Source organism: Gopherus flavomarginatus, chromosome 1 (genome assembly GCF_025201925.1).
Source record: "Gopherus flavomarginatus isolate rGopFla2 chromosome 1, rGopFla2.mat.asm, whole genome shotgun sequence".
Lineage (NCBI taxonomy): Eukaryota > Metazoa > Chordata > Testudines > Testudinidae > Gopherus > Gopherus flavomarginatus.
Window position 1 is genome coordinate 26,736,694 of NC_066617.1, and position 26,163 is coordinate 26,762,856.

General features: G+C 41.3%; 1 protein-coding gene across 5 annotated transcripts in view; it reads right to left on the reverse strand.

Annotated features, from left to right (window-relative positions):
- Positions 1-26,163, reverse strand: part of FBXL13 (F-box and leucine rich repeat protein 13) — a 183,904-nt gene that overhangs the window by 4,132 nt on the left and 153,609 nt on the right. For 3 of the 5 annotated variants that reach the window (XM_050925534.1, XM_050925507.1, XM_050925524.1), the window contains 3 exons: positions 17,671-17,754; positions 9,465-9,599; positions 4,670-4,833 (listed from right to left, as the gene is read on the reverse strand). In XM_050925534.1, the coding sequence (XP_050781491.1) occupies positions 4,670-4,833; positions 9,465-9,599; positions 17,671-17,754 (383 nt within the window). Of the gene's footprint in view, positions 1-4,669; positions 4,834-9,464; positions 9,600-10,152; positions 10,238-17,670; positions 17,755-26,163 lie in introns of those variants that run through there. The other 2 variants (XM_050925542.1, XM_050925516.1) reach the window with 2 other exon arrangements.

Here is a 26,163-nt window from a genome sequence, read left to right on the forward strand (position 1 = left end):
CTTCTCGTCTCTTGTTTACAACACACCTGTTAATGCATCCCAGAATCACGTTTGCTTTTTTTGCAACAGTATCACACTGTTGACTTATATTAAGCTTGTGGTCCACTATGACCCCTAGATCTCTTTCTGCCATACTCCTTCCTAGACAGTCGCTTCCCATTCTGTATGTGTGAAACTGATTGTTCCTTCCTAAGTGGAGCACTTTGCATTTATCTTTATTGAACTTCATCCTGTTTACCTCAGACCATTTCTCCAATTTGTCCAGATCATTTTGAATTTTGACCCTGTCCTCCAAAGCAGTTGCAATCCCTCCCAGTTTGGTATCGTCCGCAAACTTAATAAGCGTACTTTCTATGCCAACATCTAAATCGTTGATGAAGATATTGAACAGAGCCGGTCCCAAAACAGACCCCTGCGGAACCCCACTTGTTATACCTTTCCAGCAGGATTGGGAGCCATTAATAACTACTCTCTGAGTACGGTAATCCAGCCAGTTATGCACCCACCTTATATTAGCCCCATCTAAATTGTACTTTCCTAGTTTATCTATAAGAATATCATGCGAGACTGTATCAAATGCCTTACTAAAGTCTAGGTATATCACATCCACCGCTTCTCCCTTATCCACAAGGCTCGTTATCCTATCAAAGAATGCTATCAGATTAGTTTGACACGATTTGTTCTTTACAAATCCATGCTGGCTATTCCCTATCACCTTACCACCTTCCAAGTGTTTGCAGATGATTTATTTAATTACCTGCTCCATTATCTTCCCTGGCACAGAAGTTAAACTAACTGGTCTGTAGTTTCCTGGGTTGTTTTTATTTCCCTTTTTATAGATGGGCACTATATTTGCCCCCTTCCAGTCTTCTGGAATCTCCCCCGTCTCCCAGGATTTCCCAAAGATAATAGCTAGAGGCTCAGATACCTCCTCTATTAACTCCTTGAGTATTCTAGGATGCATTTCATCAGGCCCTGGTGACTTGCAGGCATCTAACTTTTCTAAGTGATTTTTTACTTGCTCTTTTTTAATTTTATCTTCTAAACCTACCCTCTTCCCGTAAGCATTCACTATATTAGACATTCCTTCAGACTTCTCTGTGAAGACCGAAACAAAGAAGTCATTAAGCATCTCTGCCATTTCCAAGTCTCCCGTTACTGTTTCCCCCTGTCCTTGGTCTTCCTCTTGCTTCTAATGTATTGATAAAAAGTCTTCTTGTTTCCCTTTATTCCCGTAGCTAGTTTGAGCTCATTTTGTGCCTTTGCCTTTCTAATCTTGCCTCTGCATTCCTGTGTTATTTGCCTATATTCGTCCTTCGTAATCTGACCTAGTTTCCATTTTTTATATGATGCCTTTTTATTTTGTAGGTCACGCAAGATCTCATGGTTAAGCCAAGGTGGTCTTTTGCCACATTTTCTATCTTTCCTAACCTAACATGGGTTAAGGAACATTGCATTACATTGCATTTATAGATCTAGAGCCTTGGTGCCAACACTTTGGGGAGGGGTAAGAGGACACTGCCATAAAACAAATACTAATCAGCATTAATGCCAACAACTGGTGTTCCTGAGTCAGAACAAAACTTTTGGCCTTAAGAAATGGGTGTGTGCAGCAAGGAGAGAAGGGGAAGGCTGGGAGCAAAAGGGAAAGGTAAAAAGAAACCTAACCCAGCACACTGCAAACCTCCTCCATTATGTAAGAGCACTTGGGTTATATAAGCTCTCAGCTTTTCTGAGCCTTGTCAGCTGCAAAGCTGTATTATTTTATGACTTTACAGCTCCTGCAGACACACTCCCTGGGGGCTCAAACTTGGTGCTCAAGGAGCCTGAGTCCAGAAATAAGTTTCTCTGTGTGTCACATTTGAAAAACAGCAGTGTACAGTGGCTAGAAACAGATTTTTTATGTTGTTAGATATGTTTAATTGCTTCTGAAAGTGCAAACTTCTGCTTAATCCTTAAGCCAGTTTATAGGATCACTTTGTGCTGCCTTGATTTTTGAGCCTCAGGAATGTGTGGGAGGCCCAGGCCTCCCCATCCTGTCACTAATGTACTAAACACATGGAAAATATTAATGAATGTTTCCTTTTTACAAAACAGTGTTAGTCCTAGGTGAATCACAGCTAATATCCTTATGCTGCCCACGCTGCCATACACTGAGGGCTAGTCTGCCTCTTTCACAGTTGAAGCAGGCTGTACCAGTGTCATGCCTACATGACGATTCTCTGGGGCACTCAGATGTGATTACTTAACTGGTCATTAAGCTCTAGATATGGACCTATGCAGCAGGCCATATTTATTCCAAATTATGTTTTTTTATTTTAATATTTGCAGAAACCTGCAGCACGTTATTAGACTGTAAATGTCATCTCTAACGGTATCTGAGTTTGGAAAGGATGGACCCTCACTTTGCTTGTAACTGCTTCTTAGAGAGCTCTACGGGTTTGCAGCTGCCAAGATTTCATGATTTGGGTTTTGTTTTTTTTTAATCTAAAGATAAAATTGTAAAAAGGATGTAACATAGTGTCATGAGATGTGCCTGAATGTTTATATGGCTGGGTCTGTCTGCTAAGTGAAGTCTGGTAGGCCCGAGCTGTGTTTAATAAATAACTGAGGAATTCTTCTAGCAACATGAAGTGCACACGGCTTATAGATGTCCTGGGGCATCTTTAAATTAAAACCATATTTCTTCTATTACTTATTTAATATTTGTAGAGTGTGCAGGAACAGCATATTTTATTCTGTAGACTAATCTCACTTTACACAGACTCCATCCTCTCAAACGCTCGTAATGGGCTCTGAAACATGAACACATCTAGGAAATGTTGCACACAGACATCGCACACTTTGAAAAACAGCCAGGTTTTGCCCCTGTTTTTGTAAACATTGGGGTTGAATAAGATCCTTAATGATAGCAGTTGGTTAGTATGGAAAAAGAGAATTTGGGGCTATTGGTGAGTGGTATATTATATATGACAAGTCTCTGCTTATTATTCCTTAGCTGAAATTATGAAAGTGGTGAATGAAGTGCATGGAACGTTAAAAATAGTCCATGAAATTCAATAATAACACTATCATTCTTCCTATTGTCACTGCTAAAAATCTCAATCACAATTAATATATGTAGAATCATGGTTATATTGTAACTTCAACCCTGATGAAGCTTGGAAAGCCGAACTGAGTTCACAAGAAGTCACAAACAAACGACTCGGAAGATCTCTAGTTTCTTCTGCAAAGCTTATGTGCAACCCTAAACCATATTGGCACACACCATGGCAGATGCAGATACTTGCTGCAAAAATGGAAAATTAAAACTCTCCAGTGTGTGACTGTGGTCACCCAGAACAGATCAGAGAACAGATCAGGGAACAACTCAATGCCCAATTCCCAAATACGAAGGAAGCATCACAGCAATACACTCTGCTACTCCAGATGCAATTATCTGGCTTAACCATCTAAATGTAAAATTATAGTAGCTGCTTTACATCTACATCAGCCATACGAAGAAGAATTGTTGGACTGTGATTAAGATTTTGCAGAGGTTATTGCCTGGAAAGTGAATGTAGCTTTTTGTCAACTTCCCAGAACAGGTATTGAGATACAACATTAAGTTTTTTTTAAATGTGGAACTATATTGTGACAGAGTGGGATATGTGCGTACCAAACTGTGAACTCAGTTTTGTTTCATTACTTCCATTTTTGTACCCTGGCCTCTATCCATTTTGTGTTCTGTGTTCTGTACTGAATAAATAAAACAACTTGAACTGGACAAGGCCATTCTCTTCCGGACACTATCTTGCTTTGGGGTGTGTGGGACACCTCAGAGAGGACTATCAAAATATGTCTCAAGGGCCATCAACTTGAGTGACTCTCAATGACTGGCCAATCTCAGGGGACAATAGTTATCTTCACGTAGGGCTTGCATGATGGGGGCTAAAATTTCCAAGCCTGCATATGGCAAAACAAGGTCAAAGACTAGAATAAAAAGGGGGCTTATCTGAGAAGGGAGGCCATCCACCACCACAAGCTAGAAGACCAGGCTGAAGAGAGAAAGCAGGAAGGTCTGTTTTGCCTGAAACACTGACCAGACCTCCGAGTCACTGATGGGGTAAAATCAGACTAAGGATGGAGCAGCAAAGAACTAACTCTCTAGTGGGTTCTTCAGCATAAAAATGACAGTGGTTAAGAAATTCCTTGGCTAAGCCTGTATTCCTTGCTAGGCTGTCATGTTGCCCCTGAAAGTCTTAATCAAGAAGTTCGGATTGCCCACAGGAGCAATGTATAAAGGAACCTGTATAAACATCTGGAGGCTCAGGAGGTCTGAACCACTGGTTTCAGGGTGAAGGTGGCCGGGTTGTGGAGCCCCATGTTCCAAAGAAAGGTGGCAGACGTGGGATCTGGATCTGGGATTGTGCTTCTGAGGCCTCAGAGCTAGGAACAATGACCTGGCTCTGCCCACCAGTGGTTGGGACCACTCACACCAAACTGGTCTCCATCTAGAGGGGGAGTCAACCAGGTTGTGACTTAGATCACTTTACATTTCAATTCCAATTTCATAAAAAATCCCATGTTTTGGCCTACTCTTAATGAAACTAGTAATGACAATGATATTTGTACTCATTCAAATTTTACACTGATCTCTCAAGTTTTGGCCCAGGAAGCAACATCTTACTTGGTAATATTTCTGCAGTACAGCATCTTAAGAATCCGGAGTTGCGTACAACCTTTCCAAAGGTACTTTAGTGTTTTGTCAGTAAGATGTATACAGCCTGAGATATCCAAGAAGTGGAGATAATGGCAGACTCCTGACAAATACTGAACACACAAATCTGTCATCTGTAAATCAAGCAAAAGAAATACACATACAGAAATTAGAAGACTGCTGGAGATTCCAAAGAAAAAACACAACACAACAGCCAACTCAAAATTTTGAAGTGTATCATTTCTGGAAGATTATATTGAAAAGTGCCCCATAGGACATGAAATGTATGGAACAGATAAATTCTGACTATTAGAAGTAGGAGATGAAAAAGACTATAAGTAACAGTTAAATGTTGGGAGTATATTTGGTGTCGGTTAAATATGATTCCAGTACATTCCAAAGCATGTAGGGATGTTTCAGCTAATCAGAAGTCTGAAATGGCTCAATACTCCCAACCCCATAATTTTGCATATAGCACATCTCATCTGGTAGGATTAACTTTTCTCAGATTATTCCATTTAAACTGTCAGACTGAACCATTTTAGAGTTAACTACAGGGAGAAAGAATTTTAATAACACCTATTTCATATTTCAGTACTTATCATAAATGTGTGTTGTCTTGTGACTGCTTTTGTTTATAGCCTAGGGTGCCTTACAGTTTGTCCAAGACACAACTATTCAGCTTCACTTCACAGTTCCATAGTCTGAGCTGGAACTGATCACTAGTAATGCAAACTGAAGTTTGCTTTGGGCACCATATAAGGCCTCATTTCTGCAAGGTACTTGAGCATGTGTGTAACTTTAAATATGTGAGTAGCCCCACTGACTTCAAAGGGAATACTTATGCCTAAAGTTATGCAAGTGGCTAAGCACCTGATTAAATTGGGGCCTAAAATCTAAAGGAATCTTGATGAATGCAAAAAAATCCTCTAATAGGTATTCAATCAAGCCCAGATTATCCATGGCTCAAATGGAGTGGAATGAGGAGTAGCCTTCCATACCCTCGTACTTCCTGTGAAAGGGCCAGGAACAATCTCAGTCCCTGTGATCATGGGAGTCTAACAGGGACAAAGAGGAGAGGAGTCTCCCCTTCCCATCCACAGTAGCCCACAAAGCTGGACAGCCAGTGCACTATCCCTTCATGCAGTCCCTCCTGGAGCTCCACCTGGGGAGATGCAGTTCTGTAACACCTTTCCTCAGGGTCATCAAGTCCTGCAATTGACTCAGAATGGGCTTGCTTCTGCATCAAAGTAAACAGAAGTTTGGTTGCCGACCTAAATAGATGCAGGATCAGGTCCTATACAGAGAAATCTATTTTAGTCACATACACCAATCCTGTTCATGTCAGAGGTCATCTGTCCATTGAACTGTATCTCTAGATAGTCATTATTTAATTGGCTTATTCATTCAACCAGGGATTCATTTTCAGCCCTCACTATTTTTTCTCATTCATGTGGTTTGCTGTCCACAACAATCTTTCTTTCTTTCTTTCTTTCTTATAAAACTATTTAACAATTATTCCTTGAATTGGCTTTATGAACTCACAGATTACACAAGGAGGTGTGACTGTGCTATATGCAAACTGCATGCTGAGTTTTTTAGTGAAATGAGCAATGTTTGGAAGATGATTGTTCTACATGTCCTAGAAATGTATGTATAGAGATATAGATGACAGGGAGCCCAACTGTGCTCTCACTAAAGTCTATGTTTTTTCAATATGAAAAGGATTACAGTGGTCAGCTGTGCTAGTTTTCTGGGAATGTCCCAGTTTCCAGAGCACATCCCACAGCACTCTTACTGGGAAGTGAAGTTCATAAATTACAGTTCCTATGTTTCTCTTTATGACCTTTGTGTTTATTCAGTTCTTTTTATATAGCTGATATTGCAGGCTGAGACTCTGCCAGGCACACTAACTTGTCCCTCTTAGAACAGGAGATTAGATCTTGCTTTAGTCTTTTTCTGATCATTCTTAAATAGTGTCTGAGTGGAAAATATTTCCTACTTGGCAGCTAGATACTCTGTACTTATGCTGGTGATTGCCAAAGGCCCCCCATTTGATAGTACTTTATAGAGTTTCTAACTGGGTTAAAGCCAACAGAAGGCTTACAAGATCCAGTATGGGTTTGTCTGAACGATTCTTGATGTTGGAGACCAAATATCCTAGACTGTGAACAGGTACCAGATTTACTTCATAATCTTTTTAAGGAGAAGATGTATGGACACAGGGTGGGGAGAGGAGGAATGTGGTGGGATGCAAGTGTCTATCTTCACTTAGTATGGGACGATCTCTCTGCCTGCAGATTGCCATGTTTAGCAATATTGTTTATTATTATTATTATTGAAAAGTTAATGGAACATTTAAGAGAAGGGAAGGAACATGAGGTACCTCTGGAGCTGACATTTTGGCCATTGCATTTAATTGCTAATGGCTGAGGATAGCTTTTAAAAGGATTCAGCATCAACCATTGACTTCTGTGGGAGCAAAATTAGGCCAACACGAGCACTTTTTAAAACCTCCCCCATAGAAGCAGGACTCCTTCTGCAGAGGGAAATATTTGCTGACACAAACTTTTTTTTAAACTTACATTGGGATGGCTATTGCTAGAATGCAGTAAATACCTACTGTTATTACTCAAGCAAGCAAGCAGATATGATTGAATACACACAGGGAGCAGATGTGCTGAGTAAGTACTGGGACTAATGAAAATGACCTAGGTATTTATGTTAGCAGTAAAATGCAAATGGAACCCATGTTCAGTTGGGGCAAAACAGAGCACTGCGATCCTAGGATTTAGCTAAAGAGATACTACAAAAGATATGGAAAACTGTCACATCACTGTACAAGATAATGGTGAGGCTGAATGACGTTACGTCAGTGATGAGTCTTATTTAAATAAATTAGTAACTGGAAATGATTTTAATTAAAATGTGTAAATAACTAGAAATACAGAATAAAAGTAATTCAGCAACTTCACTGAAGCAAACTTCAATATCTGAGTATGTATAATAATACACAAAATCCATTGTCAATACACCAAATAGAACACAGCCCACAACTGTAACACATATTACTCTTGGGTGGATTCTGTAGGACTGTGTGCTTGCAGAAAACGGCTCCTCGCAGATTTCCTGTGTTTCCCTGCAGAAAACAGCAGGGGCAAAGGGAAGCCGAGTGTGGGGTGAGGAGGGTGGTGGCGGGGGGGAGGGAGGGCCAGGGGTGACCATGGACACGGGGAGGATTGCCTCCTTCCAAAGAGAGGTGAGGCATGGGGAGGGGGCACAAGGGATTACATGCCACTGCCCCCCACACTCTGCAAGCACACAGCTGCCCAGCTGAAGGAGGTCTGTCTCCTCACTCTGCTGACTCTGCAATTGAACACCACCTCCTGGGTCCTAGTGATAGAGTTGTGCTCCCCTTCTGTGTGCTGGGAGCCTTCCAGTTTTCTATTCTGTGCAACGCACAAGGGAGCTGGGTAAAGGGTGGGGGGGATGAAGGAAGGGGAGATGAGGGCGGAAGAGGCAGTGGGGAAGGAAAGGGGTGGAATGGGATGGGGGAGGGGAATGTGGGAGTGAGGGGAGGGGGATGAAGAAGATAGGGGATAGTGGAATTGCAGGGGGAAGCAGGAGCCAGGCATACGACTTCCCCTTGGCAGCAGCTGGGGCTCCCCCGTTAAGCAAGCCCATCGAACTCTCACCCTGACAAGCCCTACTCCCCTACACCTGAACCCCTCTGACAAGCCTCCCACACCCAGACCCCCCCTCGATCCCCAACCAGCTGCACCTGGCCCCAACCCCATCAAGCTCCACCCCCCAGCACCTGTACCCTCCCACACTCAGACCCCCCCACTGAGCCCCATCTCCCCACATCTAGCTCCCCCCGAACTCCAACCACCTTCACCTACATCCCCTGCAGAGTCCCATTGGCCCTGCATCAGGAATACCCCAATGAGCCTCTGTGCATCTAGATCTCCCACTGAGCCACTCGCACCCAGATTGCCCCACCGAGAAACCTCTCACCCCACACCTGGATCCCCTCACACTAAGCCCCTCCACACTTGGATCCTTCTGGGCTGAGCCTGCCCACCCACACCTAGTGCACCTGCTGCAGAGGGACAGGGCCCTGGGGCATTTCTGGTGAAGGCCCAGCTCTTGCACTGTCAGGGTCAGGTGCAGCCTCACTGCTGAGTCTCTGTACTGGGGGATGTGGGGGCTTCAGGGTGATCTCTCACCTCAATGCAGCCAGTGGCCTGTGCTCCCCACTGCCAAGCTGGAGCCACATTTATTTACTGACAAATAAAATTTGGAGAATTTTGTAGAATTTTAAAATATTGTGTGCATAATTTTAATTTTTTGGGCACAGAATTCCCTCATGAGTAACATATGCACACAGATAATAATATACTAACTATACGTAACATTTTCAAAATGTTTAAGTGACTTAGGTGCCTATGTCCCATTTTCAAATGTGACTTTGGCACTTGGGAGCTTAATTCTTATGGAAAATCAATGGAACCATGGCTCCTAAATCATGTAGGTGCATTGAAAATTTGTGACCAGATCAATATTCAGAAAGTCAATGTTAGTTCATTGGTTTTAATTTTTGGTGATTAGTATATATAACATAATTAACTTTTTTAATGTTGAAGAATAAGCTATAGGATGGTTGCAAAATGTGGACATCAGCAAGTCAGATGTCTGAATGCTACATTATTTCATTTTATGTAATAGCATTTATGGAACTACCCTTCCCAGCTCTTATACATACCTTGTGGCAACCAGCTATGTTGAGGGATGTAAGTTGGTGGCAGTTAAATGCCAAAGCTTTGACAGTTTCATTTGTCAGTTGAAAGCAGTAAGAGACATCACAGTATTCTAGATCTTTTGCACCCTGGCAGAACTTCTGAAACACAGTTACAAACACCCAAATCAATCTCATGTACCTTTCTGGATGCTTACAGTTTTATAATACATTCTGATTTACTGCAATCACTGTAACTGATTCATTTATTCTTTTTCTCATATTGAACATGTGGAATAAAATATATATTATCAATGAGATTACTCAGTTGCATTCCATAACGCCCAGCACAAAAGGAAGAAATGCACCAGGTGGCTATTTTTCATTTCTGACACTGGTAGATCACAACAAACTATGTTTTTCAGATCACACCTAGACTCTTTCATTTAAGTTTCACTGCACTTACTAAGATAGATAAAAGCCTGAGTTTTTGTCTTTTGCAGTGAACATATCCAGACATTAAGGGCTACATTTCCAAATGGCCCCAAAATACTCTGTTCGCTATTGTGCCTTCAGATATCCTTGCTGTACATATTCAAAGGCATTTGGCAAGCAAATAGGCAACTTATGTCTGGGCACAGAATATGGTCCAGGTGTTAGATCTCAAAACTGAAACTAAGGAGGTCTAGCTTCTTGCCCCTATTCTGCCACTAACCTGCTGTGTGACTTTGGGCAACGACTGTTCAGCCTGGGCCTATGGCTAGTGTAATTTAGCATGGGATAGAGTGGCAATTCCACCTCTGTGAGGGAAAGGAGAAAACATTTATGTGGCAGATAAGTTAAAAAATGGTGGTTGCTTGAAGCTGCTCCAACGTTTCTAATATTAGAAATAATCCTGAGGTAGAGGGATTAGTGAGAAGAGTGGCAGGTAAAGGTGCATGATGAATGCAGTAAATCACAGAGATATCACCTCCATATATGAGGTACATACTATCAGTAATAAAATATATCACATACACAGGTGTCACCCTAAAAAACAGTATTTAGCAATAATTACCTGATTATTGTATCTGTGAGACAGCAGCATTTCCCTTAACTTAGAATATGAATTCACTGTGGTATCTCAGATGCTTTTATGTGGTAATTGCTGGTAAATGCTCACTTTTGGATGACGGATGTATGTAAGTGTGAACTGCATGTGCGGGGGGGTATATATACACCCACACCCACACCCACTTTATAATTTCAACGTTATTTAATTAACCAGTTTTTAAATCTTACCATCTGTGTCTAGTGCTGCAGTTTGCTTTTTGGACCAGTACGGTTATGACAGGTCATCAACTGCTGTTTTTAAGTACAGTATATGTCTGGTGTGAATGTTCTACTTAAAGACTGCAGAGAGTGGAAATACAGAAATTATAAATGTTAGCTACTATGGCTTTTATATTTTAATGCCAGTTTTGCAGGGTGTTAACTGCAGTGCAGAAAACTTCTAAACCCCCAGTGACTGAATTTTTTTCTCCTCATGTAAGAGAAGCCTAATTATCACCAGCATTAGATCCCCACATGTGATTCAGTCATCACTACATTCCCAGCTAGGGTATGTAGTACAGGATGCAGCCAGGATTTCAATGTTTGTGTGATATGCTTAAATCATTTTTATTGTATTTGTCAAGCTGCTACAGTCTGTCACGTGTACAGATTTAAAATATCCATAAAAAAATAGGCACTGAAGCTGCTCCTACCTTTAAAACTCTCCACTAATTGTGAATACCACCGTTAGCCCAAACTTAGTTTTTTACAAGTTATCAGCTTAAGTGAGCTTGAAAGGTGATATTGTGACCAAAAAATGCAGTTTGGGGCTGTTTACACAGAGTTTTCATGCCACAAACAAGGAAGGGGACAGTCCCATTTTAAAAATCACTGGTTGGACTGAAACTTGACTGAATTTATTCTAGGCACTTCAGTGCAAACAACGTGTTAATTCTAGAGCTGTACAAATCATCAATTTTTCCGTTTGCTGGCTGAACTGAAAAAAAAATTGCTTCACATCAATCTGAAGTGAAAACTTTTTGGGTTTCTTAATGAAAGAAAAATGATTTGGGTACAATAAAATATTTTGTTTTGAATTGTGGATTTTAGCTGCTTTTTTATTAAAATAAAAGGAAATGTAGAATGCCAGTCACAAAAACCGCCGGAAGAGGAGGTGGTAGTGCCCCTCCTTATGCCCCTGTGGTTAGAGCACTTTCATGGGGTATGGGAAGAGTCCTCACTCTGCCTAATTTGGAGCAGGATTTTGAACATAGGTCTCTCATACTTCAAATGACTGCCCTGGCTATAGGGTATCCTTTCAGTCTTGCCTCTTGAAGCTATTCCTCTTTGTATAAATAATTAAATAGTCACTGCACCACAGAGAGCCTGGGGTTAGGACACTTGCCAAGGTGGGGGTGCCAGTCCCTGTGTCAATGAATATTTAATTATTTATACAGAGTGGAACAGCTTCAACAGGAAAGACTGAGGCCTGGTCTACACTACACATTCAAACCGATTTTAGCAGCGTTAAACTGATTTAACGCTGCATCCGTCCACACCACGAGGCCCTTTATATCAATATAAAGGGCTCTTTACACTGGTTTCTGTACTCCTCCCTGACGAGAGGAGTAGTGCTGAAATCGGTATTACCATATCTGATTAGGGTTAGTGTGGCCGCAAATCGACGGTATTGGCCTCCGGGCGGTATCCCACAGTGCACCATTGTGACCGCTTTGGACAGCAATCTGAACTCGGATGCACTGGCCAAGTAGACAGGAAAAGCCCCGCAAACTTTTGAATTTAATTTCCTGTTTGCCCAGCGTGGAGCTCTGATCAGCACGGGTGGCGATGCAGTCCCAAATCCAAAAAGAGCTCCAGCATGGACCGTGCGGGAGATACTGGATCTGATCGCTGTATGGGGAGACAAATCTGTTCTAGCACAGCTCCACTACAGAAGACGAACTGCTAAAGCATTTGAAAAAATCTCCAGGCTATGTTACAGAGTCCACAGCACAGTGCTGCATGACAAGCGTAACGGAAAGCCAAAGAATCAAATGGACACTCATGGAGGGAGGGGGTACTGAGGACTCCAGCTATCCCACAGTCTCCAATAGTCTCTGAAAAGTATTTGCATTCTTGGCTGAGCTGCCAGTGCCTGTAGGTTCAAACACATTGTCTGGGGTGGTTCAGGGTATATCTCGTTAATTTACTCCCCTCCCCCCATGAAAGAAAAGGGAAAAAAATCGTTTCTTGACTTTTTTCAATGTCACCTTATGTCTACTGCGTGCTGCTGGTAGACGCGATGCTGCGGCAATGAACAGCAGTATCCTCTCTCCTCCCCTCCCCCGTGGCAGACGGTACAATATGACTGCTATCCGTTGTCATCATCACCCGTGAGTGCTCCTGGCTGGCCTCAGGTGAGGTCAGCCGGGGGAACCTGGGTAAAAATAGGAATGACTCCCGGTCATTCCCAGTAGATAGTACAGAATGGCTAGTAACCGTCTTCATCATAGCAACTGGGAGCTGAGCTCCATCAGCCCCCTCCCTTTCATGTGTAAAGAAAAGATTCTGTACTGCCTGGACTATCATAGCAGCTGGAGGCTGCCTCCCTCTCATTTTATCTCACTAACAAGTTAGTGTTTCTTATTCCTGCATTCTTTATTACTTCATCACACAAATGGGGGGACACTGCAACGGTAACCAGGAGGGTTGGGGGAGCAGCGAAGTAACGGGTGGGGTTGTTGCAGGGGCACCCCCTAGAATGGCATGTAGCTCATCATTTCTGCGGGATCTGACACGGAGCGGCTGTGCTCTCTGGTTCTCTAGTACACTTGCCCCATATTCTAGGCAGGACTGACTCTATTTTCAGATACCATAAAGGAGGGATTGACTCGGGGAGTCATTCCCATTTTTGTCTTTGCGCCCCCGGCCAACCTCAACCAGGGGCGCCCATGACAGCTGCAGACGGTACAGAACGACTGATAACCGTCATCTCATCACCAATTTACAATGGCATGGCAGACGGTACAGAACAACTGATAACTGTCTCTGCTATCTTGCAAAGGTCTGTTAGCAACATCCAGTAGACATACGGTGACAGTAAAAAAATGCTGAACAGGCTCCATGGTTGCCGTGCTATGGCGTCTGCCAGGGCAATCCGGGGGAAAAGGGCATGAAATGATTGTCTGCCGTTGCTTTCACGGAGGAAAGAATGAGTGACGACACTTACCCAGAATCACCCGCGACACTGTTTTTGCACCATCATGCATTAAGGGTCTCAATCCAGAATTCCAATGGGCGGGGGAGACTGCAGGAACTATGGGATAGCTACCCACAGTGCAACGCTCCAGAAATCAATGCTAGCCTCGGACCATGGACGCACACCACCGAATTAATGTGCTTAGTGTGGCTGCGTGCACTCAACTTTATACAATCTGTTTTACAAAACCGGTTTATGTAAAATCAGAATAATCTCGTAGTGTAGACATACCCTGAGAGAGAGCCACCCCACAACACCACATAACCCAAAAATGCAGCTTTCAGCAAATAAACTATTATTCTGAAAACACTTGCCCAACTCTAGTCAGCACACTGGAGGGAATTCAGAGAAGAGGGATGGTCTTAGGTGGAAAAGTTCTATATATATATATATAGTTTAGACAAATTAGTACTACAGAATGGGTAGGAAGAGGGGAATAGAATAACTATCTAAAAGTATTTCATAATATGATAGGTCTAGATCATCCCCTAGATAGGAAAATCCTCTAAAGGGGGCAGGAAATTTCAATCTTTGCTATAATTCCTAGCCTCTCCACTTCACAATCATTTCTCTTTTCCTTACACCTCGGCAACATGGCTCCTGTAGTTGCTATGTACCCAGGAGCTCCCTACTGGCAGATGACTTACAGGGGAGTTTCTCATGGCATAATTGCAGAGATAGTGAGAAAGTTTATGTATTGAGACAAGCACCTGATTTATCGTGTTAGCCATGTTCAGTTTTAGGGAGCTGACTTTATATGGATGAGAAACTCAATATTTTGCACTGAAGACAAACTTTGTGTCTAAATATCATGTGACATTCCTCTTGATCCTGATATAAAAATCCAGATGGCTATATACTGGCTTTCATAAATTAGAGGAGATATTTCTATTCTGACATTGTTTATGTTTCAATTACATGGAACACACAAGAAAGTCCAATCAGAATTGTTCTCTAAGGCATCAGTTCTGCCAGTGGCTTGTCTGTAGATCTTTGTGTGTATGCAGAGTAAAACAATTAAATCCAGATGCATCTCTTGGGGTGCAGTAGGAACTGACTCAGTCCTATAATATAACGCTTTAGAGTGATGGATGTGGAGTCCTATAATGGAAAAAGCTGTGGGAGTCAAAGACTGGGGTTACACAATAGCAATGCCAACACCTGCAGCCATGGGGTCCCCCGCTGCTTATGGCATGAGCATGATGGCCAGTGAATAGGAGATCTCAGCACTTCTCTGTCACATGTAGTCAGGAGTGTTTGTCAGGTGCAGTTTAAAGTATATCCTGTTGTTCTCATTTGAAGTAAGATATAAATCCCATCTCATTGCCTACTGGCAAGGTTAACAGTCTTAAGTTGATTTATGTCATTGTGATATGCAAAGCAGGAAATGTATGTCTCCAAGCTGATTTTTAGAAAATGTGAAGGTAAATAACATGACATCTTTATAATGTCAGTAAATAAAATATTATAGTAATCACATCACCTGCTTTATGATACATGAATAAAACACAGGCTATTTTCTCTCCAATACAGGTGTTTGCTGGTTAATTAAATTTGGGATAGAGGTCAGCATGGGAGTTTGTCTTATTAAGAATTAAGGTCAATTTCAGAAGATCTCTATTTTCAAGCATCTCAATCCTGACACGCACCTCATCCGCACACCCAATGGCCAAAATTCTGTTGCAAATCCTGACACTTTCTCCCTATTGTCACCTTCATCAAATTCAAGCTCCTTCAAGACCTTCCACAAACAAGTTTCTTCCTACCTCTCTGTCCTTGTCACCTTTCACCTCCCAAAACTCCCTCTTAGATGAGCATGAAGCAAACTAACCTCTTTATTTCCTTCTCCCACACTCACATCAATACTACTGCTGGTCAAAAAAAATGGATTCCAACTATTTTTTGTAGAAAAATGCAGTCATTGAAATAGAAATGTTTCAGAAAATGTTTGATTTCAGTGAAATTTGATTTTTCAATACATTTTTTAAACAAAACAAAAATTTCAATTCAAACACATTATAATTTCAATTTTTTTTAATAGGAAAACCAACATTTTCTGTGAAAAATTTCAAATGAAATCATTTTATTGGCAATTTTTCACACAGGTAAAACTTGATTTTTCAACCAGTCATACTAGATACCTTCTTTTATGCCTATCTGACCTTGTCTGCCACACCGCTCCCCATCCTTCTTTAAATCCCTTCTCAAAATCATTTCTTCAAGGAAGCTCATCATCTTTAGATAGTTATATTGATAAATCAATACAGCAACTCCATGATTTTTTTTTCCATTGTTCTCTCTGAATCTGTCATTTCCTCCTGTTTGTCTTGTCTTAATTTAGGCCCCAATTCAGCACATGATTAACTTTAAGAACGGTAATCCCATTCTACTCAGAAAAGCACATAAGCACGTGCTTGAAGTAAATAATATTTACTCATGTAATTAAAAGCATTTTGCAGAATTAGAGTGTTAGAGTCTACGGGCAGAGACTTAGGTGGAAACATTTAAAGGTCTTTGTGGAAAAGTGTGATACACTTTTGCAAGTGCAAAAGGCTCAGTGTGCACATGTAAATCACGTTTGAACATGTACAAAGATACTTGCTTGCACAAGTTATCCTCTATTTGTAATCGTACTTTAGGTGCTCTTCATGCACAACTTGTGAATGCATAAAAGTGTATGTACACATATAAAGCTCAAGGCCTTAGTTGTGTATTGTTTTCAAAAGCACCATGACTATCTATGATGCTGTATTAATAAAAATTACAACAATAAACAGCAATTTTTATAACAGAATCAAAATGATAAATCAGAATTTCAATATGCAAATAACCTTTACAATCAAAATGTAAATATGACAAATGTTCAGATGGGAAATAACATCACTGATAATAATTAAAAACAGATGCTGCATGCGTCAGTAAATCTGAAACTTAAAACAATTCATCAAATGTGCTGTTCCAGTGAAATCCTCAGCTGAAATAATGTATTATTATTATTATTTTTATGACAACTGCTAGACACTATGAAGTGCAAATATTTAATTACTATATAACTTCATTTAGAGGTCATAGTTTCCAATGAATACAAATAGTTCCCTCTTTAGTAACTTCAAACTGAGGGTGGCTTCAAAACAAAAGTTGTTTCTATACCATGTAATTACTTTCCCTTTCTGTTTACATTGTAAAGATATAGCTGTGGTTAGAGTAGCTGTTAATTGAAAACACCTTCTAAACAAGGACATTGGATATGTTTTATTTCTAGACTACCACTACATAGAAAAATATAAAGCAATACCTTAAAGAACACATCTCATGGTCAAACTGTAACCAAACAGCATCTTTATGTTGTATACAGCCCAAGATTAAAATTTCACAAGTGCAGCATAAATCAATAATTTTAGAAAGGAAAATATTTATGACATAAAAATGTTTATGATGAAACTCACTAAGGTCAGATTGAAATGGAGAATAATTGGTGGAAATAGAGACAAGCTATAAGCAGGAGCAGAGTTGTGAAGGTTTTTGAAAGTGAGGCTAAGGAATTTAAGACTGATACATAAGAAGCTAGTGAAGGGACTCCATGGATGGAGGAGAGTCACAGTTAATACAATATTACAGGAAGATATTTAGCTGCTGTATTTTTGATTGACAGAAGAGGAGAGTGGGGAGAAGTTTAGAATAATTGATATTTAAGAAGGTGAGTATTTTAGAGATTATATATAGAGAGTAAATTTAAAATTCACTGATGGCCATAATATGCTGGGAAAAGGAAAGAGAAAAATCAGTGATATCACCAAGGCTGCAGGATTGGGTGATGGATAGTGATTGAGATGGTTTTAAAGGAAATAAACTCCATTTTTGACATGGTTAATTTGAGAAAGCAGAAGGATTTCTAAGAGGATATCTGTCTACATCCCTATAAAAGGGTCTGGTTTATCTTACCTGAATTCCCATATCAGTGATCTTCCTACATTCAGATACAGAAAGTTCCTTCATTCTTCTAGTATGGCCCAGAGCTGCCAAGCTCTGAAAACATGCCAAATAAATTTCAACTTTATATTATAAAAACACATCTGTGAAATAACATTTCGTTAAGATAGATGATAATAATGTCCTAAATTTACAGCATCTAGCACCTTCCATCTGAGGATTACACCTTTTAAAGACATTAACTAACCTACCCAAACAATACCTCTGTGAGATATTATCTCAGTTCTACAGAGGAAAGTGAAGCCAGAGACATTGAATTAGTGAGCTGCCTAAAGTCATATAAAGAGTTCAAGACAGAGTGAAGTCTCCTTCCTCTGTTCTGTCCTCCAGAAAATGATCCCTTTATGTAGCCATCCTCACATGGTCCAAAAGTGAACATCATGTTGATCTGCACTCTTTTCTTTAGAGCTAGAAATAATGTTCATTACATACCAGCTCCTTAAATTAATTAAATTAAATTAATACTTCTAAGAGTTCATTAGGGAAAACTGTCATCTGATCTGGATTTCCTGTCTGCATACACTCATGTTTGGAAATCAACAAATTTATGGCTTTTGTGCAGATCGCTTCACTCCAGCCAAGTTAGATAAAAAATCGCTGTGTGGTCTTTTAAAAAAGTATTTGTTAGAAAAACAACAATGAACTTTTTCATATAAGTGAGAAAAGGAAGTAGAGAAAGCAGAGATGCATGAAATGTTTTCACTTCCAGTAAACAAATTAGCGTTTTCATAAATTGAACCATTTTACTGATTTGCTTCAAAATTTTGGACTGAAACAAGAGCTTTTCACAAACAAGTCTACATTAAATATGTGGGCAAAAAACAAATACTAGTTGCAGTTCTTCAACCAAGCTTTATATTCAATTATTTTACATTTAAATTATGCCTCAAATCAAGGACCAGATGGTTCCTGTTAGGCACAAGCCAGAGGTAGTGTACAGTCAGACTACGCTAGCAGGAGCTCCAGGGGACATTATGTCTGCAGGGAGCAGTTCCTGTGTTCAGGACTGCAACTATAGCAAGTTCCAGTGTTGGGAAGGGAAGATAGTCTGAATTTTCTTTTCCTTGTATGCTGGGGGCAAGGGCCAGCACAAACTGGCCATCGTTCTCAAACCCTAAGGCGAATGAGAGTTTTGTTGTTTAAAAATTTACATTGATGCCAAATGTCCGGGGACCTGCATTCTTTACAAAAGTAAAACCAAAACAAAGTACAAAGTGAGCCTCCAGAAAACAAATTTTTCATTTTCGTCTATATGAGTGGTGTGTGAACATTTTGGACAGCAAATTATCGGCCAGCTTTCAGAACAGCCATGCTGAACAAGAAGGAAACGTGATAAAGAAAAATAAGAGTGTGTAAATACAGTCTAGGATCCAGATGTGGATACTATTGTGATGATGACAGAAGTGTAGATTTTGTCAATTCTGGAAACCTAGACCACTAAAAAAATAGGCTTGGCAGAATTCATTTTTTTTTTTGTAAATTTGACAATTAATATTGATGATTATTTTGAATCTTTTTTTCTGATTTTGATTGTTTAAATTTTTTTTCAGAGTTTCACAATGGGAGTGCGGGGCCAGTGACACTGGATCCCTTCAGATATAAGATGCGGCAAAGGATGCGATCCTGGCAGGGCACAGCAGATACCTTTAGCCAGAACCGCAAAGAGGAGGACTAGGCCTGGCTGCTCTGCTGCTGAACAGTTCCTAGCTGGAGGCAGCCCCTGCACTCACAAGTGGTGAGTGAGCAAGTGGGGCTGCAGAGGGCTCCCTACACTGCCATGGAGCCAGTGACACTGGATCCCTGCAGGCACAAAATGCAGGCAGGGCCGCACTTGCCAACTGTTACCGATGTATTTTTTTTTTTGTCGATTTCAGTGTGTCAGGTGAAATCAACATTTACTGAGTAACTATTTAAATCGAATCCTGCCACACCAAAAAATAGTAATTAAAAAAGTAAGATCCTTCATCCTAACCCTAGCTGAAACTAAAGAAGATTTAAAAAAAGCAAAAGGAAGTATTTATTCACACAATGCATAGTCAACCTGTGGAACTCTTTTCCAGAGGATGTTGTGAAGGCCACGACTATAACAGGGTTCAAAAAAGAACTGGATAAAGTTCATAAAGGATAGGTCCATCAGTGGCTATTTGCCAGGATGAACAGGAATGCACAACCATGCTCTGAAGTGTCCCTCCCCTCTGTTCTCTGGGAATGGGTGACAGGGGATGAATCACTTGATGACTGCCTGTTCTGTTCATTTTTTTCTGAAGCATTTGCCACTGTAAGAAGACAGAACACTGGGCTAGATGGACTAATAGTCTGATCCAGTATGGCCATTCTTATGTTATGTAAAGAAACTGAATTTTTTCCAAGTGGATATGTCTATCTTTGAGGGTCAAACATTACTTTTAAGGTTTCAGAGTAGCAACCATGTTAGTCTGTATCCGCAAAAAGAACAGGAGTACTTGTGGCACCTTAGGTTACGTCTAGACTACCCGCCGTATCGGCGGGTTAAAATCGATTGCTCGGGGATCGATATATTGCGTCTCATCTAGACGCGATATATCGATCCCCGAGCGTGCTTATATCGATTCCGGAACTCCACCAACCCCAACGAAGTTGCGGAATCGACAGGGGGAGCCGCGGACATCGGTACCGCACGGTGAGGACGGGTGAGTAATCCGATCTTAGATGTTGGACTTCAGCTACGTTATTCACGTAGCTGAAGTTGCATATCTAAGATCAATTTCCCCCCCGTAGTGTAGACCAGCCCTTAGAGACTAACAAATTTATTTGGGCATAAGCTTTCGTGAGCTACAGCTTTAATTTACTTTTAAGGGAGTCACAAACAGCTAGAGGTTTCTCATTTTTGCTCAACAAAGTATCTCTATTCAGGTCAGCACATGAGCATGTGCTTAAGGCTCAAGTGGACTTCAGTTTGTGCTTGAAGTTAAGGATGTGTTAAGTGTTCTCCTGAAAAGGGGTGGCTTTAGGCATGTGCTTAAATGCTATTCTGAATCAGAGCCCAGCCGTTTAGTGGTAGGTTCAGACTTCTGGTGCAACCTTTTTTTTAGCACCATTTCTATATTGCCATTTAGAACCAACATTAATTTACTTTACCCAGTAGCGAATTACTAACGTTCATTAAAGATGTTTTTACTAAACTATAACTAAAACTGGCATTACTTCATATCTAATCTACAACTATTTTGTACAACTACAGTAATATTGGGTCCTGGTATACAAACCACGTATCTGCAAAATGAACACCAAAGTCTCAGTTACCATTCCTTATTGCTTTTTTTAAATCTGAAAACTTTATAATCCCTTCTAAAATGTTCCAAGTACCCATTAATCTAGAAGAGATCACTCAAGATGCTCTGGATCTGAAATCTGATGAACACATCAGAGTCCACTGTGTAAGAACTACTATCAATTATTATTTTCACTACAATAGAGCCTAGGGATTGCCCAGGAATGAAGTCCCATTGTGCTAGGCACTTCATTAATAATACGTTTGGCAAAACAAGGAGTGCAGGATATTTAGGGGGAAAGAATTTTGAGAGGTGCTAAATCTCATAGTTACATAGCAAGACTATTAAGCCTTCAGTTTGTAAGAACAAGACTGTACAGCCAAGTTCCACTAGAGTAGCATTGCAGCAAGTCTAATCCATCTGAAGTGGTTCAAGAAGTCATTGTGAGTCACAATTATTCTCATCACAATGTATAAAGGAGCCTATACTCATTGGCATTTTTACATCTATCAGTAGGTTTTGATATTGTGGATGATTTGATTCTATAATATTACCTGGTGAGCAACTTGGAATAATTGGGAATGTGATGAACTGGCTCCAGTCACACATGACAGCATGGTCTGTTAGTATCACTTGGTGAATCTTCGTTGGTATATTCTGGAATCATATATGGTGCTGTGCTCCCCAGGATTCTCTCCTGGCTCTGAATCGCCTCATTCTCTATATCATGGTCCCAGAGATTTGTGGAAAATATGGTCTAAGCTATCATTGTCATGATGACAATATCTACTCATCCCCTTGTTTATGTTTATTACAGTTCATAGAATCATAGAAATCATAGAATGTCAGGGTTGGAAGGGACCTCAGGACAATGCCTTGCTGCCATATGCATTTGAAAGAAATGCTCTTCTACATTGAAGTTGCTGGTTAGCATCTGCTTATCTTTTAATGGTGCCCACTATCCAATAAGCTTATCTCATTCATAACTCTGAAGGGGATATGTGGTTTCAGAGCACCTTACTAAAAATACCTAATATGAAGCTGGCTGAGATTAAACCTCAGTAAAACCAAAGCTATGTTGATTGTGTCAGATAGGAGGTGTGAGCACAACTTGAGAAGTACATCTATTCTTGATGGTTAGTTGAGACAGCAAAGTGTCTGTTGTAACAAAAATTTATTGACAAAACAAAACAAAAAACTGGGCCTGACTTTCCAAGTTACTGAGTAACTGCAATGCCCATTGACTTCAGTTGGAATTGTAGGCGTTCAGCACTTCTGGAAATAGTAAAAAACAGTTATGCGCCTTTTCATAACTCTTGTTCTTTAAGATGTGTTATGTATGTCCATTACATAGTTGGGGTGTGTGTGCGGCTCGTGCATCAGTGCCAAAGAGTTTTCCCTAGCAGTACCTGTAGGGGTGGCCCTGCCCACCTCCTAGCTCTTCATGCTTCAAACAAGGGCGTAAAGGGTAAAGTTGCCCTGCCCCTCCTTCAGCTCCTTTGCACCAGAGGAGGATGACAGACTATGATGCATTGGGTCATGTAGTGGACGTATGCAATACATCTCAAAGAACAATAGTTATGAGAAGATAAGATTATGGAGCTATCCTATTTCCTAGAGCAGGAAGGGACCCTGAAGGGTCATTGAATCCAGGCCTCTGCCTTCACTAGCAGGACCAAGTACTGATTTTACCTGAGATCCCTAAGTGGCCCCCTCAAGGATTGAACTCACTACCCTGGGTTTAGGAGGCCAATGCTCAAACCACTGAGCTATCCCTCAACCTCAACCATTTTTTTCTTCAAGTGCTTACGTACATCCAAGCTATTACCCTAGGCAGTGGGGCTCAGAGTTCACCAGAAGAGTGACTGCAGTACTGCCTTTCCTGCATTTGAATCCTTCCTTGGTTCTGCAGTCAGTGTATAGTGTCTGGTGAATGTATGAACTGAAGACTATGTCACTGCCCTGAATATGTCCACAATAGGGACATGTGCCCAAACGCTGCCTAGGCTTAAAGTGCTCTGGTCAAGTGCACTATCAGCTTGTCTAGAGGCTTTACCCCTTTGGCAGCATAACTCATAGTGATGCAGCTGGAGATCCATTTTGAGAGTCTCTGCCTTGGTCTATACCTAAAACTTATGGCAACCTAGCTACATCGCTCAGGTATGTGAAATGAGTTAAGTTAATCCAAAGCCCTGGTGTGGATAGTGCTAGGTTGACAGAAGAATAATTATGTTGATCTACCTACCACCTCTCGAGGGGGTGGATTTACTGCAGCGACAGAATAACCCCTTCTGAGTGTCTACGCTGCTGTCTTCTCATATACTCTGTAAGTGAAACAAAAAGAAACCCAAATGTCCTGTGCAAGTAAAAAGCCAAAGCTAGGGTGTGGAGCCTTTGCTCATACATGTGAGCATGCAGCTTCAGAAGGAAAATTAGTAAGCATATAGACTGATTCAAGTGAAAAATCAGACATCCCATTTCAAAGACAAATTTGGACTGGAAATAAGGTGTAACTTTTTAATGGTGAGAGTAAACTATCAGAACCAGTTACCAAGGGTTGTAGTAGACTCCATCACTGATAATTTTTAAACCAAGAATGGATGTTTTCCTAACACATGCCTTGAGAATTATTTTGGGGAAGTTCTATGGCCCACGTTATACAGAAGGTCAGACTAGATGATCACAATGGTCTCTTCTGGCCTTGGACTCTATAAATCTATGACTCATCCACCAGCTCAGAGATGGTAACACTCCATCTGGGATATATACGAACTTGTTCAGATGATAAATGTGAGGATGACATACTGATTTCAGCCACATCTGCAGATGCAGTACTCTGAGGTGCAGCCTGGCATGAGGACTCATGTGCAGCCATGTGTGACCGAAGTGCCTCAGGCAATTCCTCACAGTGGTTTGTGGGTGATCCTTGAAGGACACACAGAGGTCTTGTACAGCCTGGAACTTGTAAAGAGGCAGCAAGGTTCTGGCAGAGGTTGAATGCAGGTCTGCCCCAATGAACTCTACTCTTAGTAGACGTGATAACATTGACTTTTCTTTGTTCATTTTCAGGCCCAGGAAGCTGTGCAGATGGAGAGTTTGATGGACAGCAGCCTCCATCTGATGTCTGGATTGACCCTGAACTGACCAGTAATCCAGGTAAGGACACATATGGACACCTCTTTGGCGGAGGTAGGCTACCACCACCCCCATATACTTGGCAAAAACGCTTGGTGCAAATGAAAAACCTAAGGGCAGAACTGTGAATTGATAACGATATTTTCCAATCATGAACCTTAGAAACTTCCTGTGACCAGGATGGATCTCCACATGGACGTATGTGTCCTGTAAGATGAGGGCAGCATACCAGTCCCCCAGACCTAGGGCAGGGATGACCACAGCAAGGGGCACCATATGGAACTTTATCTTCTTTGATGTACTTGTTCAGATTCCAACAGTCTGGGATGAGCACTAGTCTGAGACCACCTCTGGCTTTGGTTATCTGGCAGTATCAGGAATAAAAACCTGTCTTGATGAAGAGATGGCACCTCTTCTATAGCTGTAAAAAATGTAGAGTCTACACTTCTCGTCTTAGTGCAGACTCATGAGAGAGGTCCTTGAAGAGGAACTGAGTAGAGAAGTGGAAGGGGGTGAGGCAGAAAATGCAAGATATATCCTGATTCCACCATGCTATGCACCCATTTGTCCAAAGTAATGGACTGCCACACATGTAGGAAATGGGATTACTTGTCCCAAAAAGGGGGAAAAGGCCAATGAGATCATAGTTAGACTGCATGCTGTCCTTGACATAACAGTCAAACTGACTGCTTCAAAGCCTGGAGATACCTAGATGAAGGGCCTGAGGAAGTACAAGGTATAGACCTCCCACTCTGTGCTCTCTACTTTCTCATATACTGGTCTGCCTGCCAGAAGGGCTAATATTGCTGCCTAGTCTGGTAATGAGGGCGATATTTTGTTCTCTTTGTAGCTGGAGTATAGAAGTCCAAGGACTTTAGAACCACTCTCGAGTCCTTTAGGGTGTGTAAAGTCTCATCAGTTTTGGATGAAAATAATTTACATACTTCAAAGGAAAGGTTCTCAATAGTCCATTGCACCTCCACAGAAATCCTTGAATACCACAACCAGGAGGAACAGTATACACTAACAGACATCACCATAGCCGTGGCTGCAGAGTACACTATATCCAAGGAGGCCTGCAGAACCAACTGAGAGATGATGAAGTTGAAGACGGTGGTACCTAGCTTGTAGTCAATGGGAACAAAATAGAGAGTCCAAGTGCAGACGATCTCAACACCTGCCAGTGCCAGATGACAGTCTTCATCCTACAGTAATGGGAATGACAATACCGATAGGCATAACAAGTCCCTCATTGCGGCCTAAGCCTCCAGCACTATCAGTACCATCATGCAGGGGTTGTTCCACTGTGATCAGAGAAGTCTGATCTGTCACAGGCAAAGAAATATTTGATCTCGATGACCCCTAGGAGGGCACTGGAGTCAACAGCTCAGGTCTCTCTGGATGAGTCGGTATCGGGGAGCACGAGCCAACAGGTGTGCTCTACAATCAGTATCAGACTGACCTTCTGTGGAGAAATCCTGGTTCCTGATCTTTTAGGAACCCTTTAGCAATTTATTTTCATGTTTCTGAGACTGGGAATGCTCTGAAGACCTCAGCCTTGAGGAAAACGATCCTGTGACATGGACCTCCTATGGCTCTCATCTGCAGGAAAAACTGGAAGAGCACGCCAGGAAGGAGTCATGGAAGAGCTGACCTTGGACAATGGAGGTGGTTCTGACACCAGTCTAAGTGCTGCCTCCATCAAGTTGTAGCAAAGGTGCTCTTCCCTCAGCCTTTTTGTCCTGGTCTGGAAGCTGAGACAAATGGAGCTCCTGTCTCTAATGTCACCTTCACCTAAGCACTTGAGGCAGCATGAACAAGGGTCGCTGACAGACATGGGCTTGACAACCCAATCAAAGTTTGAAACCCAGGAGCCTTGGCATAGGCTCACCTGGTACCAGGCAAGGCCCAAAGGCTCATCTGACTGGAAAAAATTCAAGCTAAAACAAAATTTAAAAAAATAAAATATGAAACAAAGAAAAAAATAAAAGGAAAATTTAACATAAAACGATGAAAAAGAATATTACTAGGTGAATAACCAAGCAGCAATAAGATGATT